This window comes from Plectropomus leopardus, chromosome 4 (genome assembly GCF_026936395.1).
Source record: "Plectropomus leopardus strain MGB_pleo_1.0 chromosome 4, ASM2693639v1, whole genome shotgun sequence".
Classification (NCBI taxonomy): Eukaryota; Metazoa; Chordata; class Actinopteri; order Perciformes; family Serranidae; genus Plectropomus; species Plectropomus leopardus.
In genome coordinates, this window is record NC_142179.1 from 31562075 (window position 1) to 31582586 (window position 20512).

At 39.5% G+C, this 20512-nt stretch overlaps 1 protein-coding gene across 8 annotated transcripts in view; it reads left to right on the plus strand.

The window, feature by feature from the left end:
• Positions 1 to 20512, plus strand: part of arvcfb (ARVCF delta catenin family member b) — a 253471-nt gene that overhangs the window by 181872 nt on the left and 51087 nt on the right. For all 8 annotated transcript variants that reach the window (XM_088077113.1, XM_088077114.1, XM_088077115.1 and 5 more), the window contains one exon: positions 10040 to 10223. In XM_088077113.1, coding sequence (XP_087933239.1) covers positions 10040 to 10223 — 184 coding nt within the window. The remainder of the gene's footprint in view (positions 1 to 10039; positions 10224 to 20512) is intronic.

Below are 20512 nucleotides of genomic sequence, written 5' to 3' on the forward strand. Positions count from 1 at the left end.
TAACCAGATGCGCTTTCAGGTACCAAAATTTGACACTGATAGATTTATCATGAAGCAGTAATCTGTAGTATCAGTGTATTTCAGCTGATACCCTTTAAAATTCCAAGTTACGTATAAACCGTACATACACTTGTGAGTTCCCCTACAGGATCCATTAGAAAACCTGCTGAATTCATCATCGGCCTGTGTGTGTGTGTTAGAGTGTATGTGTTAGAGTGTGTGTGTGTGTGTGTGTGTGTGTGTGTGTGTGTGTGTGTGTGTGTGTGTGTGTGTGTGTACATATATGTGTGCATACTGCACAATTCACCTGTCCTTCCTACCTCATTTCATTAACTGCTTCCTGGGGATCGACCTGAGCTCCCTGCCCGATGGTCCCTCCCAAATACAAGCACACACACATAAATCTTCCATTCCTCTTATTTTAGTGGACGTTTGCCATAGCAGACAACAGAGTGAGTCCACTTACCAAGGCCTCCTCCTTCTCCTCCTCCTCCTTTAGCACCGAGAGTGTGATGGATGGCATAAGGGGTGAGGAAGAGAAGGACAGGAGGGAGGAGGAGGAGGAGGAGGAGGAGGAGAACAGTAATGGGCAGAACTAAATTAATAGCCCTGCTAGAAGAGCAACATGCCTGCCAGTGGTGCCTGGAAAATTTAATTAGCCCTTCGCCTTCCCAGTCCTGGTCCCAGTCCCTCCAGCTCTCACACCCAGGTATATGTAGAGAGGTAGAGAGAGGACGGTGTAAAGGAGAGGTAGAGGAATGTAACATCTGGTTAATACTCACCTCAAAACTTGTCTCCTTTGCTCCCCATCGTTTCATTTAGGTTTTGATCTAATCATTGTTTGTTATGTCAAGCTCTTTCAAATCACAACTGTCTGCTAGTGGCAATAAAAGTTTGAAGAGGCATGTAGTAATATTTAACGTGCCCTGCAGCAGGATTAGATTTAAGACAAAAGCATATCACAGGTTTATGTTTAACCCGACTACAGTGAAAGATTGTTGCTACATACATATCGCATCAGATACATATCAGACTCATAAGCCCATCCTATGCATACTCCTCTTCAAGGAAAGTGAAGCATAGTGTATTTATACACACTTTCTCACAAGATGTTGCTGAATTAGTTCTGTTTACAGACAGTGTTAGGCAAGTTACTTTCAAAATATAATTTATTACATGTTAATGATTACTTTCATTTTGAAAGAGATATGTTACATCACAGTATTATTGTCTATTTAGAGCAGGTATACTCAACTTCCTTTGTCACTTTTGCAAAATGACAGGAGACCAGGGACCAGTTAATAAATAATAATATTTATCAGTTTGTATAATAAATAAATTGCCTGTTTCAACCTTTCGATGTTTGCCATCCTCACTCATTTTTGCCAAAGAGTAAATCCAGATGTAGCAGCCTCTATTGAGGGGTCCCAGGGATTCTCCCACAGCTCGATGTTGATGCTCTTTTATGCACCCTGGCACGTTATTTACATTTAAAGTACAAAAAAACCCCCAGTGTGAATAATTTTTTTTCACTGCAAATAACAAAAATTGTCAGTGAGTATCCCAGCACCCTATTGAAGGCCAGATTTGGCCCATGAGCCATACGTTGAGTATCACTGGTGTAGAGTAATGTGTTACTGATTACAATAAAAAATTAAAATAAACACTTAAATTCTGGTGGCAACACGTTACTTGACATGGTAAATGTAATAATATTACTGGAATCCCATTACTAATGTGTTACATTACTCTGTTACTCCTAAAAGTTATATATTATTGTAACACATTACAAAAGTAATGCGACAGTTATTTATTATTCCAGTAATATGTTACTCCCAGCACTGTTTACAGGAATATATTTTAATATACTTGCATTTTACAACTTTTTTCACACATTCATTTGATTACATGCTGCTGGGGGTTTGGCTTTCTTCACGGTCAACTCAACCAGACTGTTTACCCCTTTAGAACTTTTCTCAGCAGATAAACAACATTAATAAACCAGAAAAGGAATAACACTTTTAGATCTTGAAAGCGGTTTGACTTATGGAAGGTCACGATAAAGCGTTTGAATTTTATATTATGGCTCTGCTGAAAATCCTGACTTTATTAGATAAGAACCTTGGAAATAAAGTGACAATATAAGTGAGATCGTAATTCAGTATTTTAACGTGTGACTCCTTTTCCCAATGGACAGTAATGTCCTGGATGTATAAAGATGTGATCACTAAAGCTACTATGATGATGGACAAAAAAACACACCCACACGTCAGAGCTAAATAGTTTTTTCATCCTACTGGAGAGCACAGTCAGATTAAAGGCAGGCAGTCTGAGCAGCATTATTATGTAAAGTAGAAGTGCATTTGTTTGGGTTGACGATGAGCTGTTAATGGGAAGTATATTAAAGTTGTAAACGAATATGATTCCACAGAGACAGTTCAGTATGGACTTCACTCTTGATCTTTTCATTGTCAAATGACTTAATTACATTGTAGTTTGCACTGATTGTTACTGGAACAGATTAATCACATTGCAGTAACAGGTTACAGTTATCTATGACTCTGCTGTTATGTACCCATATATATATGTCATAATCATATACAGGTTATGAGGTTATTACGTTTAAATGGAACACACAGTGACCTAGCCTTGTTCAACTCCCTGTTCACTGAATTCTGACTGAAATATTATCCAGACTTCTGATCGTCCTCCACATCACAAACAGTTTGTCATGTCTGGAGTCACCAGATATTACCATAATCAGACTTTTAATTCCTCACATTCCTTTATTTTTAATTAATGTTTTTCAGCATAATCTTCTTACATTGCTGCCATAGCATAAAATTAGGGCTGGGTACCATAAACATGTGAACCAATACAGGTACCATTACCTGCAACTGTCATGGTTCAAATGTAAGCAGTACCCAGTGGTAACTTTTTTTGGTACTTAACTTTTTGTTATAACAAAAAATATCATTTTTGAAAAAGCTGCAGGGGTGATGTATGACTAAAACACAATATGCCTTCTCTGCTTTTTTCTAACTCCGCATAGAGCTAATAAGCTGTTTGCTTGTGTGTGTGCATGTCTGCTTGTCTAGCAGTGATACTAGACTCTTACTAAAATAAAATAAAAAAATAACATAAAACAGACACCAAAATTATTGCTGGCAGATCAGCACTGTGGCAGTAGTTTTGGCTCGCCAGGTCTTCCCAGCTTCAGGCTGCTGCTGCCTCCAGTCTGAAGTTGAACCCGGCTCCACGGCGATTTGTGACACTTCCACCTCTTGTCCAAACCAGGCACTCTTACCCAGATGCGCTCTCAGGTGCTAACTTTTGGTACTGATGGATGTAACGTAAATCTGGACTTGGTAGTACCAATATATTTTGGTCTTGTATCAGAATTAGTAAACCTTAGTAGCTGTGCATCAAGAAATAAAACCTGTGTCACAGCTATTCTTCGTAGATGTAAAATGATATTTTATATAGTGTGGTACAGAATTTAGTTTTATATCTGTAGACAGAGGAGTGTCCTTGGGGATCTGTTGTGTCAGAGAGGTTTGGACAGGATTCAGGCATCCTTTTTTTAACTCCAGCCTAAAAAAATGACGGCAGCAGTTAAGAGGTGTGGTTGATCTACAGAATGTTACAGAAATAGTCACAAAATTAAAGTAACTCAGTTCCAAGCAACTGTGTATCATGATCACTGTTCATTATTCATTTAAACTGTTGGCTGCTGTTTATTTTTTGTGACAGTTGATGTGCAGTTTTATTGTTTTGAGGCACCACAATTTTGACAGCTGACATTCCAATCTGTAAGTAGAGTAAACTAAACCAAAAGCAGATGACGATGTCATTTGACAAATCTAAACACAGTGCACATAGTATCATAGATGTGCCAGGTGTACTATAGGGAAATTTGACATCACGATTGCATGGTGTCTGCCTCAGTCCCACGAGACAGCAGGACATCCCCAACACGCCCACCCCTGACAGGCTGACAGAGGACAGCAAATAGACTAAACCTGATATAGAATCAGTGGCCTGAAACAGTGGCAGGACGCGGGATGGAGATCGTCACTTCCATAGCACTCTGTCATCTTAAATAACATTGTGTCTGTGGGCTGTATGCCTGTCGTACTTGATGGATCACAGCCACCGCAAAGACATGCCTTTTCCTCCCCTCTGGCATATGTGATCAGTGTAGAGCTGACTGATTCCTCGGGCCTGAGCAGTGTTTCAGCGGGAATACTGGAGGTGATGGAGAACAGCCCGGAGGGGCGGAGAAAGTTTGCATCATTGGATTGTACTTTTTTGAATCAACGCTCAGGTTCTGTTACTACTTTGAGGTACAAAAGTGCATAATGATCTTTTTGCATATTCCTTTTTTTTCTTATGCACAAGACAAGTCTAAGATAGATGCTGGTATATTTTAAATTCAGTATACTGAAATAAATTTTCAGCCATGTTGGATATGGGCTGTTGGACGTGTTTATGATGATGTAAACAACACTCAACACGCACAGTGTAAATTACAGGCATCATGCACCATTAATCTCATGGCAGGACACACACAAAAGGCCTTTACATCAGGCTTGTGTGTTAAACTTTATATCATACAAACGAATAATGTTTTTTTTCTTTCTGTAGATTATTAATTCACTGCTTATTTCTTCCTTCACAGAAAGAAAATTTGTGGCACACTGCAGAGCTCATAAATTAGTTCCTAGCTACTAAATATTTCTTAAACAGTGTATGACAAAAACCCTTAAGTCACAAGTCACTTTTCTTCCTCAGGCTCACGTTGCCCCTTGTGTGTTGGCTGCATGTTGAATGTTACTTGTCACAAGTAAAGCTGACTCTAATGACACAACAATGGAGGTAATCAAGCCGTCAGCCTGGCAGGCAGGCACGAATGTTAGCGAGCTGTCATCATACCAGAGTACACACACACACACACACACCGCACATTTGTTGCTGATATGATTCATGCCTGGATGCTGGTACTTCCTCCCATGTACTCTCATGCATGTGGTTGAGAGAAATGACAAAATCCACCCCGTAAAAAAGGAGAGTGGAGAAAATATGCTTCAGGGAAGGAGCGGGTGTTTTACTAAAAACAATACCACAGAGCAGATAATACGGATATAAAAGACCAAACAGCAGAGTAAGATTGCAAAAATAAAACTTTTTCCATCTGTTTTTCATATGGCTTCCATGCTGTTTTGGACCCAGACATCACATCTTGTTAACTTTTTCTTAATTGGATTTTTACTGTCTGGGGTCGGGACTCCCTAAAAATTTCATATTTCACCCGGGGGTGGTGCTTTACGTCATACAGAATGTTGCATGCCTGATGCGTGTTCTCATTGGCTCTCATTGGTTGTTCCATCACTTTTTTGATAAGTGATTAACCCCGTAATCTAAAAAAATTGATTTCAGATTAAACCGACAGGAGACCTTACGTCTAACTGTAACCTCAAACAGAGATGATTTTGTTTTGTTTTTTTGTATGTAACTATGGGGGGAAAATTATACTTAGGGCATACAGTTAAAGGTATAATACGACAAGAAGGACTTTTCCTTTTGTGGTTAGTACCGGAGGACAGCAAATGACTTTAGCAAAGAGCAGCTGGGTTTTGTGTATCAATAAAAAAATGACAACACAGCTGCTGGCACGCCTGCAACTGCAGCTAGACTTCCCTGCAGACTTTAAAAAAAGTTTTTATCTGACCTCTGATAAATTCTCCATTTGCCCATCATATTGTTGTACTGGAATATATGCACAACTAAATATAGCACTTTAATATATTGACATTTAGATGGACTACATAATGTCCAACAACACACATCTACTCAGATGAGGCTCATTAGAATCTGTATTTTGCATGCAGTATCTGCATCAGCAGATACACAAATGGGCCCAAAAGGCAGACTGTCAGTTTCCATATCCAGCACATAGGTTTGAGATCAAATATGCAAATATCCATGAATAGTAAATACACAAGAATTGTATATTCTGTATGCCTTCATACTTGAAATGCATCAAAGAAACCAATTTCATATTGTGTGTATGTGTGTATGTGTGCAATATTCAGTCTGGTTAGTCTAATTTTTCAAGCTTTATAAATAAAATAGCTCTATTTTTTTGCCACTCACTCCACCTTCTCATTTTCATCAAACCAAAAATAATTCAGGATTTTTATTTTGCTGTCTTACAAAGCTGCAAACAGGTTATCAGTTAGGGTGGAAAACTCATGACTGTGCAGCCAGAGCATGGAGCACACTGAGGCATGCACTGCTATGCCCTGTAAAACCATGCCCATTCAGGTGAAATACTAAGCTTTTAGGGGGTCCTGTATTGGATCACTCATTTATTCATCAACTCTCAAAAGTGTAGCATGGGCTCTCTCACTTTTGTGCAAATGGATATGTAAAAATGTGTGCGTTTAATGAAGTTTAATTATGTCTTTGACTGCCATGAGAAATATCTTATTAATGAGTCAGGAACACATGAATCATTGTCAGTATGCAATGTGAAGTTGTCTGTGAGTTGCACCTTCAGTATGTCTCAGCTATAAAGAGAAAACTGTATGAAAGGATTTTATATAATAACGGTTACAGGGTGTACTTTATTATTTTCAAACAAAAGCACTTAAATGTGCAATCAGTGGAAGCAGAAAATCAAGAGCCACTCAAAGGGAGAGCCATCTATAGCCTGAACTATAATATAATGCACTGACTCAACACCTACACACAAAAACAGGCACACTGCGGTGTGTAGGTCTAGGTAGATAACAATATGCAATAAAGTCAGAAAACAAACATCTTAAAAAAAAGAAATGGTATAATTTCTTCAATCAAAGCTTCTATTAAATAAAATCTCACCGTGTTTTCGTCCAGGTTTAACATACCATGAAAGTGCTAGGGAAAAAAATCAATCTTGAATTTGTAGTGGTATGAAATTTACAGTAAATGCATGAAGCACAAAATTAAACCAGCCTTCATTCAACAGTGTAATTACCTGAATATTGGTTGTTAAAGGCTGAGGGGACATTTTGCCCCGAAATGTGTCTCTCAGGCAATGTTTACTCTCAGGACATGTTCTGCTCTCAACAAGCTCTGTGAGTCAAGTGGATAGTTTGAGAGTGCAATATTATTCATGGTCATACAAGGTCTATAGGGAGTATTTATTTAAGTTATAGCAGAGCGTCCACACTGTCCAAAATATTCTCACTGAACACATCCAGTCCCATTAACATGATCTGTTAAGCACTGAGGATTATATTAAGTTGATTTGAGGCTTTAGTGTGTGTTCAATATCTGGCATCACACCTACGATTTGTGTGTGAAAGTGGCCCGGAGCAGAGCCACACCTCAGCTTACACATCTAACAGCTTTCCAGTAAGATACTGGTAGCCTGGTAGTCTCTGACGCACAGGAAGCCAGTCTAGTCACCAGCAGTAACCACAGTGAGAATTGAGGTGGGTTTTTTTGCCTGGTTATATAATATGGTTACTATAGAGATGTGACGGTGAGGGACTAAAGTGGCAAAGGTCATGAGCTGCATTTAAACGTATAATATCACAGGAACACAGTATGGGGATTAGTGTAATTAGTTTTGGGTTTTGTTTTTTTTTTTCCTTTTGTAGTGTCTTGGCGAAGGAAACCAGTTTTCTCCATGCACAACCACACCAGAAGGCTTGGATTTATTTTTAGCCCTGGTCTGTCTGCCGAGACTTTTTTTTTCCTTCCTGTGTGCAGAGAGCATGACTTAACGTAGGAAATATTGACCATCTGGAAAATGTACAGAAACCATTTTAAAGAACAGGGCGAGGGAGTATGACAGTTTCACTGCTCCGCTAATGGTCTGTTATTGTGGGACAAGAGGGAATCACAGACTGTGGGAGTCTTTGCATGTGTGTGCACAAGTGTATCCGTGCATTTATAAATGCAAAGTGCATGTGTCTTTGAGCTCTTCCGTGTGAATGTGTGTTTGTTTAATCTCAGTGCTCTAGTTCTTTATACTGAGGCGCCTCCCCAGTGGGGAGTTGAAGGGGCTGTGAGGGGAGTGAGCTAAGGCAAAGTTACTGTGTGAGGTGTAAGACAAACACAACAGGAAGCTGTTTATTGTTGCTTGCCTTGCTGATTTGCCCTGTTAACCAACACAGCCAGCAGTCATTGGCAGCAGCAGAGGCTGTGACACACAGCTCATGCAGCAAATTAAGGTAATATAAATCAGAACTCAAATCTGAACACACAGACTTGATACACATTTTTTTTAGATTCAGTAGGACTTGAACTGAATAAAGGACGAAACATCAGCAAATCATAGAAAAAGACACTCTTGTCTCATGTCTCCAGAACCTGCCTGATAAACACAATGCAGAGTTTCCCTCACATTCATTTATTTGTGATGGCCTGCCATGATTATAACTTCTGCAGACACATAATGATTTTCTATTTTTGGAGCTGGACCACTCATTAGGAGCACTATTGTAACATATATACCGTTCACTTATCATCCTTTCCTAGAGAGCAGAGCAAACTCTGGGCACAGATGGAGCAGCAGAACGCAGTGGAAGTGAAACTTAACTGTTCTTCTGGAGCAGCTGCTCCTCTCAACCATTGATCTGAACAGCTCCAACCCGATTGGCAGATTAATTATTCTCCCTGCAACTCGAACTCCTAAAAACTGCTGCTGAAGAAAAAAAAGACAAAAAAAAAACTCATGACAAGTTTTGCCTGCTCTGTAATCACAGACTCGAATTCAGTGAGGGGCCACAGTAATTCTTGACAGTAGCACATTGTAATTCTGTAAGAAACACTGTTATGTGTTTAAGTTTGCTTCAGTATCAAAGTTCCATAGATAGTTTTCTGTACATCTACAGGTACGACGCAAAATGGAGCTGTTAATAACTATTGCAGCATTCTTTTAACTTTGGAAACTTTCAGACTTTGTAAACCCTTACTTTGGCGTAACATGATGATGATGAGAAACGAAGGCAGAGAGAGACGTGGGGGATGGGTTAATAAAAACAGAAACTCAACCCCTTTCAAACATGAACTTTTTGTTCTCCTCAAACCAGAGCCTGACTCGCTCCAGAGCTTCCATGCGTCTGAGTGAAAGCCCATCTGATGCTGATGCTTTAACGCAGCATATATTTTTGTGGGGTTTGCTGCCTGGCTATGCTGCCAAAAATGTCCTCTTCTCTCTGCTTTTTCTGGCTTCTTCTCTGCTGTGAAACCTCAGGATGCACAAACGCAGCTCAATTTCGCTTACCTCTTTTGCAGAAGTATAAAATAGGCTGCCTGTTACAGAGGTGCTCAGATAAATAGAAAATGCTCTTTCTGCTGCTTGGATTGTTTGAGAGAAAATAGAGGAGATGGATACACACCATCTCTGTGCTGTTTGCTGAACTAGTTAATTTTCATTTAATAACACAGCATATGAGTGCATTAAGGTCCAAGTAATATATTTTGCCATTAGTGATGCTGCATTAGTTGAGAAATACCATAAAGCATCATAATGATACCATGTCCTCACTGGACACCTATAGCAATAATATAAGAATATTCTAGAAATATCACAGAGATATATAAGTCTTCTATGACCTCAGTATTGATTACAAAATAGTGACAGTCAGCTAAGCCCTCAGGGGAGAGTAATAAAACTATTATGGTGTTTTTATACAGTGCAATATGGCTGGTTGATATCATATTATTTATTTGAAATGTGTTGTGCTGTTAATCTAAATGTGGTTTTGATTGCAGTCTTAAAGTCTGCTCTACAGTGTGTTTGGCTGCTGTACAGCTGTCATTATATTGCATCACTTTCACTTTCCGTCCATACTTTCTCTCTATATCTCTCCCCCTATCCATTCCTTCATCTTTATCCCTCCTCTTATTATTCCTCTTATATCCTCCCCATTTCGCTTCATAATCCTCTTTCCAAATCACCTATTTTTACCCTTCTTATCACTCTTCTCTTAATATGACTTTTAATTTCTCTGTTATGTCTTCCCTCCTCTGCTCCCTACAGGAACCTTGTGGAATCTGTCGTCCTATGAACCGCTGAAGATGGTGATCATCAACCACGGTCTGCAGACCCTGACCAACGAGGTCATTATTCCCCACTCGGGGTGGGAGCACGAGCCAAACGAGGACTCAAAGCCCCGTGATGCAGAGTGGACCACCGTCTTCAAGAACACGTCCGGCTGCCTCAGGTAGGGTTAGACCCAAAATATTTACACATGAATCAAACAGATGTGGATTCTTTAAAGGTAGTGTCTGCATTTAGCCATGGATAGAGAGAAATACTTTCCTGGGTCCGCACCTTTAAATCCGTAAAGTTGTCTGGTTTTCTAGCAGTGTGACATCAAACAGTGGTTGAAAAACAATCTATTCAATCAGCTCAATGGGCAGGACTAACAAAGGTGTCGAGCTGTTGTCAAGTTGTGCGCAGGAACCACTGAAGGGTAATAAAAAGAATGACGGCCGCTAAAGACAAGAGAAGATAGACGCTGCTAATCGAGGCTGTTTCTAAATCAGCAATACTGTCTGATTTTTTCTTTACTGCGCTCCACTCTTCAAACCTTGAAAAGAACTAGTGTGTTGGCATGTCTAGGAATTAGTGTGGACTTAAAATGATTTAAGATTCAGGCAGATATGTTAGTCTCTGGTAATCGGTTAGGGGAAATCGAATTCTGCTCCCGCACAGAAAATGGTTAGTGAAGTCAATGTCAGACTGAAGATGGAAACGGGGTGTATTGAGTTGCGTTCCTGTCTGATATCAGACAAGAGAAATACATCATTTTACAAGAGTTTTTAAAATTCTTACTACTAAGTAGGTTTCTGTTTAGTAAAAAAGGTTTTCCATTGGCTGGTCCACAGAATTAAATTGCAGCAAAAAAAAATAATAAAATTGTCATCACAGGTGTACAGAGGTATTGAGGTTTAGAGATATGGCTTATTAGCATTTGAAAACAATATATTTAAACTTATTTAAAGTCATTCAAGTTTTTTTTCCCTAAATGTTTAATCACATTAAAAATGCCGCAGTCAAGTCAAACTCGGTTGCTTGGAGATTTTCTGAAACATTGAATTATCCCTCCCACAGAATCCATCTTGAGGATCTGTTAATCATTTCATTCATTTTTCAAGCAAAAATCAAAAAGATTTGTTGTTTCCAGCTTCTCAAATGATGCTTTTCTTTATCATATATACTATTCAAACTGTATAAGTTTGGGATTTTGGACTCATGATTGGATACCACAGACAATTTGAAGATTTCCCCTTGGGTTGTGGGAAATTGAAAGGAGAATTTGTCATTTTTATCTGACATTTTACAGCCAAATTGGTTAATCTTTTGATTAAATAAGAAAATCTGTAGATTAAGCGATCCTCTGAGTATAAAAGCTTAAAGTGGGAATGGCACAAAGAAAAAGCAAATAGTTCTGCAATTTAAACAATTAGTTCAACACAAATTTATTGGAAATGAAAGCTGTCTAAATGCTGTATTTTTGAGCAGATTGAAAGCTTTTGGACCAAAATGGTTTGAAGTCAGTAAGGACACAGGTTGACATTAGGCAAAAGTGTGGATTGCAGATTTATTCAAGTTAAAGTCGACTCGGGTTTATCATATGTGGACACATTTTAGAGACCATCCTGGGTTTTATAGAGGGGACCCTTAACTCTCCACAGTCTTGAAAGTTGTTTTTTTCTACTCTAACAGTTGTAGTTAGGGACAGGTGTGATGTATATGAGACTACATATGTGCTGTTGTTGGCCCTGAGCCGGGGTCAGGTTTAACTTCTTTAGGTACGAAAAGAATTTATGACATGGCAGATGCTGTGTCCTTTCTTACCCGGCTGTATCTGTATGTATGTGAAGTATGCTGTCTGTCTGTCTGCAGTCTGATTGCTGGATGACTGTAAGAAAACACAAAAGTGTTTATGGCATACCCTCACCACATACAGGCACAAGAAAATACCCTGTAAATGTTTTTCTTTTCATCTCTTGTCATTTTAACATGAGCTGGGTAACTTCGTAACCACTCCGCCCTGAGGCTAAACAAGCTACAATTAAATAATCACACAAATGAAGTTAGTCTCAAGCTCTTTAAGGCTGAGAGAGGATAAATGGAGTCCACAGTGCGAATTATTGCCTCATGACAAGTCAGTTTGTTGTTTATTATTTTTGGATTGCACTGCTTCTTTTTGATAGTAAGAAAAACAACATGCAAAACATTGATATTAATTGGGATGAAAAACATTAACTTTACTGAATAAGTATATTATTTACCCTTATATACAAGATACAGTCATTTCTGTCACTGAACTGCATTCGGACTGCTCTGCTTTGACTGTTTTCAGAGACTGCAACCAAAACCTTGAGTTGCTCTGAGGTCAGTCATCCAAAGTGGTGTTAACTTCTCCATTTTCAGTGACATACCTCACTGTTAGAGTAGCGTGACTCACGCGGCCATTCTGCTGACCCTGTCTGGTCCATTTGTTTGAAGAAGTGAAGGTCTGCTTTAGTCCTGGGGGGCTCTAGTCTGAGGTAATGGCTTGAATGTGCCCTTTGCCTAAACCCCTTACATTCACATGGAAGAAGACAACAAACAATTGCTACAGCCTTAATGGTCTTTGCAGTCACATTGCTGCCGGCTGATAAAACAAAGCTACAGGATGATTGTCTGGCTTGAACCTGTTTATCAGCAGGAAACTGCTGCCTCACTAGAAGGTATTGCATCCATGTTACCTGTGACCTGCAGTCAAACAAAAACCCTTTTTACACAAAGATTCTGCAGGTATCATGCCACCCCAATGTGTGATTTAGGTTGCATTTGTAAATCTAATCTGACGCTCTACATTAAATTGAAAGAGCTGTTGTCCGAGAAACGGAGCGTTCTATTTCCACATGAATTGACAAACAGTGTAGTTAATCACACATTCACTCTGTCCCGCGCTCTGATGCTCTGTCTCCCCAAACAGAGTGCCCAGGGTGCGCTCTGGCACTCTGAGAGCGCAGTGCTCTGGATATTCCAATTTCCATTCCAACAGCACTCAGAGTGAGGGTTTCCGAAAGCAGCCTTAGATAGCATGCTGGATTTCCAGAAGCAAAAGAGGCATGACGGGCGTTATGTTTAACACAGTATAATATGCATCTAAGTGTGGACAAACAACATACCAAAACAACTCAAAACATCTTCTTTCTCCTTTTTAGTTTGTGGCAGTCATGGATTTTGTTTTTTTTCCCCAGGGTTTGCCCCAAACATCTAATTCACAGTCTACAAATTACGCAGAGGCTGTCACATCACTATATGATATTAAATCAATCAGTTTATCAAAACAGCCCCCCAAACTACTGCCTTACATTTAAAGCTCAATACTGCACCAAAAAAAGAGGGTTTTGACCAAACATCCACAAAGCCAGACACTCTCCTGCTTCTACCTGTGTCGCTTTTACCTTTTGTGAAAAACTCTAGACTTTAAAACTACCTTGGCTTAAAAGTTATTGTGCTCTTTGTTAACATGCATTCCACAGTATACTGTGCAATTCAGAATCAGTGCATTGTATGTCACTGTATGAACACACTGAGTGGTCAGACCTATAGAGGACTGTCAGACAGCACAGAGAGAGCTAGATCTCTGCTTTGACATTGTGTCCAGTCCTCCATTCATCTTCATTGGACTACATCACTTGTCTTCATTCTCACAGCATGATCTCCCTGCGGGTGCTCACAGTTGCCGGTGAGTGCTTGAGCTCCAGAGCGCACACAGAATCACTGCCTGTGTTAGGAAGGCTTTTTTCAGACTCTCTGTGGTCACTTACTTTGTGTTTTGAAACAGCCAAAGAACGTATTGTCACCAACATATCACTACGTTTCTGTCATTACATGACTGCACTATAATAAAAGAGTGTGTATTGATATGATTAATACAGCAAACGCTACCTACCTACTAGGATAACTCAGATTAAATCACTAGTTTATGCTTGTTTTGTTGTCTGACAGCATTAACAAAAATACGTTGTTAAGTGAGAACATCAGAGAGGAGTGTAAACGATGAGTCAATTCATCAATCGGTTAATCAGGAATTTAATCAGCAGCTGTTTTGATATGACAAATAAATGTTTGAGTCATTTTTTTAAGCAAAAATGACAAACGTTGATTTGTTCCAGCATCTAAATTCTGAGGATAAGCTGCTTTTTGTTGTCCGACATGACAATAAATTGAATTTTTTGGGGGGGTTAGATTGTCAGACAAAACAAGATGTCAGTTTGAAGATGTCAACTCGGGTTTTAGGAAATTGTAATTTTTTATTGTTCTCTGACATATTTTTTTGACCAAATGATTCATTGATCAGTCAAAAAAATAAATGGCAGGTTTATAGATAATGAAAATAATTGTACGTTGCTGTTCTACGTCAGAGTTACATAAAAGCCTCCCTGTTTTCAGAATGATCCACTCCGCACATTTTGTGGAGTGGAGCATCAGCCGAATACCTGATATTCAAATTGAATGCAATTTAAGTGTCAGGCAAAAAAATCAAGTGCCCCTCAGGAACGGTAAAACCTCAGTCAAACATCCTCCCTGCCTCGCTCTATAAATGCTGTCATCAACTGAGGATGACAACTTGAGTGCAGCGATTTTGAATTCCTGTTATTAACTTCCAAGTAGTTTTCCCTCTCCAAGTATCTCCTCTCTTCTACCTTCCCTGTTGAATCTGTCATTTTGGCTTCAACTCAGAATGACAGACTGTAGTAAATTGTGAAAGACGGAGAGTGTGTATGTGGGTTATCACGCCTCACGCCTGGCTGTGCTGTCTCCTCCCGGGCCGGCCAAGCCCATCTAGACTGTAATCCAGGACAGAGCGTCTCCTGGAGAAGATGCTGCTGCGGCATGCTGGTGGACTTCCAAAACAATATAACGTCCAAAATCCAGCTCAGACAGAAAGTACCAGAATGTATTTTACACATTATTGCTCTGCATTAGATGATTTCTAGCTAGTTTTCTCTGGCTGTAGAAATGTGGAAACTTGTAATTTTAGAACACTTTCTGCTGAGTTGAAGAGCAGCATTAACGAACCAGGAGGGAATAAATGAAAGCACTCTGATAAAGCTGAGGAAAGTCACAGAGAAGTCATGGATTTTTACATCAGGACCACAGTGGGAACCTTGCTCTCTCTGTTTTCTCCCTCTATATCATTGTCTTTCTCATGATTTCTTTCATTATTTGTCGTACTCTGTGTGTAACTACCGTATGTTTTTCACTGCCACTGTCTATATCCACACCTCATCACCCCTTGATGTATCTCATAGCTGTCACATATCACAGTATCTCCACCCCTTGATGCAGCCACTGCTGACGAGAATATGTCTCCATGGTAACTGTGACCAACGCCACAGTTGCCTAGACGCAGGCTTGTGCACTGGGGAGAAGTGCTGATGCCAGGGCGAATCTGTTTACTCACGCCAACAGAGACGCAGCTTACACCTCAATAAAGCTGGGGATAGTTTTATTATAATAGCCTCCTCTGTCGATAGGAGCCGGCTTATTTACAGTGTTTACGCTGTGGGCTTATTGAAGAGAAATCTGTGTGTGTGTGTGTGTGTGTGTGTGTGTGTGTGTGTGTGTGTGTGTGTGCGTGCGTGCGTGCGTGCGTGCGTGCGTGCGTGCGTGCGTGCGTGCGTGCGTGCGTGCGTGCATGTGTGTGTATGTTGTCTTTGGTGGGGCTGGGTGTGGGGTGTACGGCAGTGTTGGGTATCAAGAGCTGGTTCTGAATTACAACTGGTCCCAGTATAACAATGGGAATAAAATTGCTTTTCAATTCTGCAATCAGCTGCTAGGCTTCCGTGTGCATCAGTGCCTGACATGTATAGAGGTTATGTTACAGTGAGTCAGAGGGAGAGTTTACAGTGATTTGAACAAAAGACAAGGATGATTTTAATCAATGCAGAATTGTTGATGATTCTTGGTCATAATGCCCCAAAATCACATCAGGTTAGAACGTCCAACTCAGAAAAAAAAATGTCAAGATAGAATGTTTATGTTGGTCTTTTCTATTATCTTAAAATCTACTTGATGGATTTGACCAAATTTTATTGGTTTTATTTTATTATTATTATTATTATTTTATTTTTAATATTGGCAGTCATAGATCCCGGTTGATGAATCCTGATGGCTTTGGTGATATCCTAAATATTCATTTAGTGTCACCATGAGGTGACACATAAGTTGCCATAACATTTGCTTCAGATATCTATGCTTCACTTTAGGATGAATTGTAAGATTTTTTCATTATTTTCTAATTTTTTGTCATGCCAAATCATTTGGCTCATTCTACATGAGATAACTAGACACCCTTATTTTACAAACATCTTACAAAGCATGTGGGGAAAGATAAGAAAAGATGCACAAATTAAAATCAAAACACCTCTCAATGATCTCTTCACATGAGAAACTACTAATTATCTACACATTATCTTGATGAAGAGCCTTTTTTTTTCTTTTTTCTGGCGCTTTCTTCAGCTAATTTGTATGTTTTGATATGTGAACAGCCATCTCAATATCTGTATCTCACAGTTCACAATATCAATGACAGAAGAAAACAAAACAGAACTCATTTTCTGGATTGTAAAAACTTTTATGAATCTTGTACCTTTTTATCCAGCGCTGTAATCAGGTCACAATATATTTTTTTTCACCGGCAAAACTAATAACATTCCCGTTGGCCTCAGCTGTTGTTGGTGTTTAGTCCTAATTAGCAAATCTTGGCATGTTTACTCTCTAAACTAAGATGGTGATTAACAAGATTAACACGGGGACAGAAAAATGATAACAGAAGAATTGCAGACAAAATGGCGATGCAAGGATGAGATTGAAGCAGATTCTTTAAACTGTCCCAGCAATGACCGCAGATTCTGTGTCAGCTTAAAATGAAGCTGTCATGACGCAGTGTCTGATTTGTTAGGGCAAAATAACAATGATGATGATTACAGTTCCGTACTGAAAAACAGGTGTTTTTCACAGCAGACATTTGATTTGTCACAGTAGGAAAAGGTGAAATAACATTAACAATGGCTCTGTTCTATTCACATGTCCCGGGAACCTGTGACAGGGTGACGGTGAGCCAGCAAGCACAATACCAGGATCCTGAAACAGAAGCAGATTAATGGAATTCATCATTTATTTTTTGTTTATACCTTTGCTTTTGCAATCAGAATGTCTTGTGTGGAATAAGTGAGTTCCTAGCAGCTGAAATCTGCTTATATTAAAGGCGAATTTGGCTTTAAACATATTGAAGCCTTTTTTCACACTCAGATAATACAAGAAGAAACTGAACAAGGATGAAGATAAGAGGCAGAATCCCTACGATGAATCCAAAAACAAATTAGGATCGATAAAACGTAAAGGATACCCAGCCCCAGGGTATACATATGGTCCTGCGGTGTTGCCGTTGACCTTGCAGCGCGTTAGCAAAGGTCGGCCATGTCTCCATCCATCTCCATCAGTCTCCATAAGTTTAGCTCCAGTCTATTCGTCCCAGCTGCTCCATTGTCCTCTGATGGCCACATGACTCTGAGCGACCTTCACACCCACACTTCATCTGATAAAGCAGACACACTATAGGCAGTTCCAGATCCCAGTGACAGGCTGTTTGCGTCTGCGCAGACACACACAGACCCCCAAGTTCAGACCTACTTATTATTTTAGCCTCTAATAAAAAAGGTCCTCCTAATTGCCACCAATAATGAGACCAGAAAAAGGCTAAATTATCCTAATTTATGAAATAGAACTCAAAATGATTTACAAGTACAATTTGAAGGCTTGAATATCTACACAGTAGGAGCCTTTTTAAAATAGCACGTATCCATTGTGGTGTCTGTTTTTCTTTCTGCCATTCGGAAAGAGCACAGCATATTAAAACTGACATGACTGAAAAAAAAATCACAGAGGTAACTATTTCCTGGTTAATAATAAAAGACCTTGTGCTTATGAGGAGCACTATACTTCAGTTTCAACACTTGATTGTCACAGAAAAGAAAGTTGCCCTATTTCTCTCAAAACTACATTGTTATTGTATTTTGTATTTCGGCATTGTATTCTTTCACCATCCGAATATGAGAGTAAACATAATTAAATCAGTGATGTCATATAGGAGAAAATATATCTGCTGTAAAAGGAGGAAAGAAAAATGTTTTGCTTCAGCCCAGCATGTCTAAAATGGTTTCAGAGCTGAAAATGTTGGGCCAAATCAGATAAATTGAATTTTTTTCCTGCATCTTTTAACATCTAAACTACCATAAATTAGTGTATTATGAGATTTAGTAATGATTGGTGGTAACAAACAACTATGGGCCCCAGGCGGACCAAGGGAGCCGCAAGATTTGCTCATTTCCATTTTTTGTAGTACATTATTTATAACCCTTTACTACACTTCATTTTTGCATTACCGTTTAAAAACTGCTGAAATGTTTAATAAACAGTGTAAATGTCTAAACAAGACTAAGACACAGCAGTTCTTCAAGCTAAATGCTAACATGCTCTCAATGACAAATCATAGTTTAGTGTGTAGGCATGCTAAATTTAGTAGCAATAAACACAAAGTACAACTGAGGCTGATGGTATCGTCATTAGCATTGCAGGTATTTTGTCATGAATCAAAGCACTGGACAAATTGATTAGTCAGGGGATCATCCTTTGAGAGATATGAATGTGTTTACCAAATGATATGGAAGTCCTTCCAGTAGTTGTTGATACATTTTACAAAAACAAAAAAACAGATGTCAAGCTCATTGTGGTGATAGAGGAAAATCAGGGATCACTAAAGTCATTAGATGTCATCCTCTGCGGACCATGGAAAGTGAATTACCAGTCAGTGGGATTCATCCTGCAATTTTCATGGCAAAATGATATAAGTGGTAGGCCGACTGACCGACAGACCATTATTGTCCTCCCTGGAAAGACCCGGTTAAATATGTCATCGTACTGCAGCTAGAGACATGGAACCCGCATGGTTGCTTGTTGTCATAGTAACACGTACACTCTCTAGCTTGTGCATTTTCCTGAAAGCCGTTTGGCTTTTTGTTTAATATGCAAAGCTATCATATGCACATTGATAACGTGTGTTTATGTAATGGACATGGACATAAAGAATCACAGTGAAAGATTGCCATGGGTTAAAAACATGGTAGTCTATAGTGATAAAGGATACGGTTTACAAATCCAGAGTGGACCTCTTCTTTCAAAAAACATTTCGGTTCCAACTTCTTATCATTAAACAGTGATTTCTTGTTGTCTGACTGTTAAAGTTACCGACACGCAGAGAAAGTGCAGTGACACAACCACAGATGGTAAACTCCCGGATAGATCAATAACCATCAGCACCTATAGACCTCAATTCCCTCTAAATATTACACCACCAGATAACCTGTCCAGTGACAAGAGCACCTCCCCGCACCGTCTCAACTGACAGATGCACCGTCAATAAACCTTCAACCAAGACAACTGCTCCCTGAAAGACTCCTGGAAATGAAACAGCTGACAATAAAACTCTTCTGTCTGTCTGCCCTGAAACACACTCCTGTCAAATAAATCCAAGGCGCCCGCTCCTCTGGATCCGTTTACAGGGGAGGTGGTGACCGTTTCCTGACAGCTGAAGACGGATGGGTTTAGTTTATGAGCAGGTCCAGATGGCCGGTGCGGTCTGTCTGGTCTCCACCAAAGATTAGTTTTAATTAGCACGAACTGCAGGATGGTTCTGTGGGTCTCAAAAGACAAATTGCAGAGATACTCATACACTGGCTAAGAAGAACACAAGGTGTGAGGCAGGAGATGTGTCTGTGTATAAAGCTCAACTCATTGTACAGGTCAAATTGCTGTATGCGACACTGAGAACATATCTATAATTCACATCTATAATGAGCCAGCATTGTCTTCACACGGCTCTCAACTTTGAGGTGACTGAGCCTGCGGCTAGCAGCTAATGGTGCTAACATTACAAATGATGCTAACAATACAGTGTTAATTTTGGAAGCTATTTTAAATATGTATATATATATATATATATATATATATATATATATATATATATATATATATATATATATATATACATTAGTTAATTTTTTGGGATTTATTGCCTTTAATGGCTAGGACAGTGGGTGGTCATGAAGATGATGATGATGATGATGATGATGTTCTGCCACCTTGGCTCAGGAGGTTGTTACCAATGTTAACTGCTGTATGAGGGCAGTGTAGAGTGGCATCAGTTATCTAGCCAGTGGGACACAAACAGGGACTCACATGTTAGCATGGCCTGACCGTCTTCAACAAAGAACAGAGAAGCTGAGATGACAACACATGCAGATGGAGCAGGATTTCATTCTCTGCTCAGGAAGCCGTTGCTCCACTGTATCTTTACCTTGCAGATAGCAGTTTGCTGTTATATTAATGCTCTCAATGTGACATACAGCTCCTTTAAATGTATTCAGTGAGCACAGAAGGATT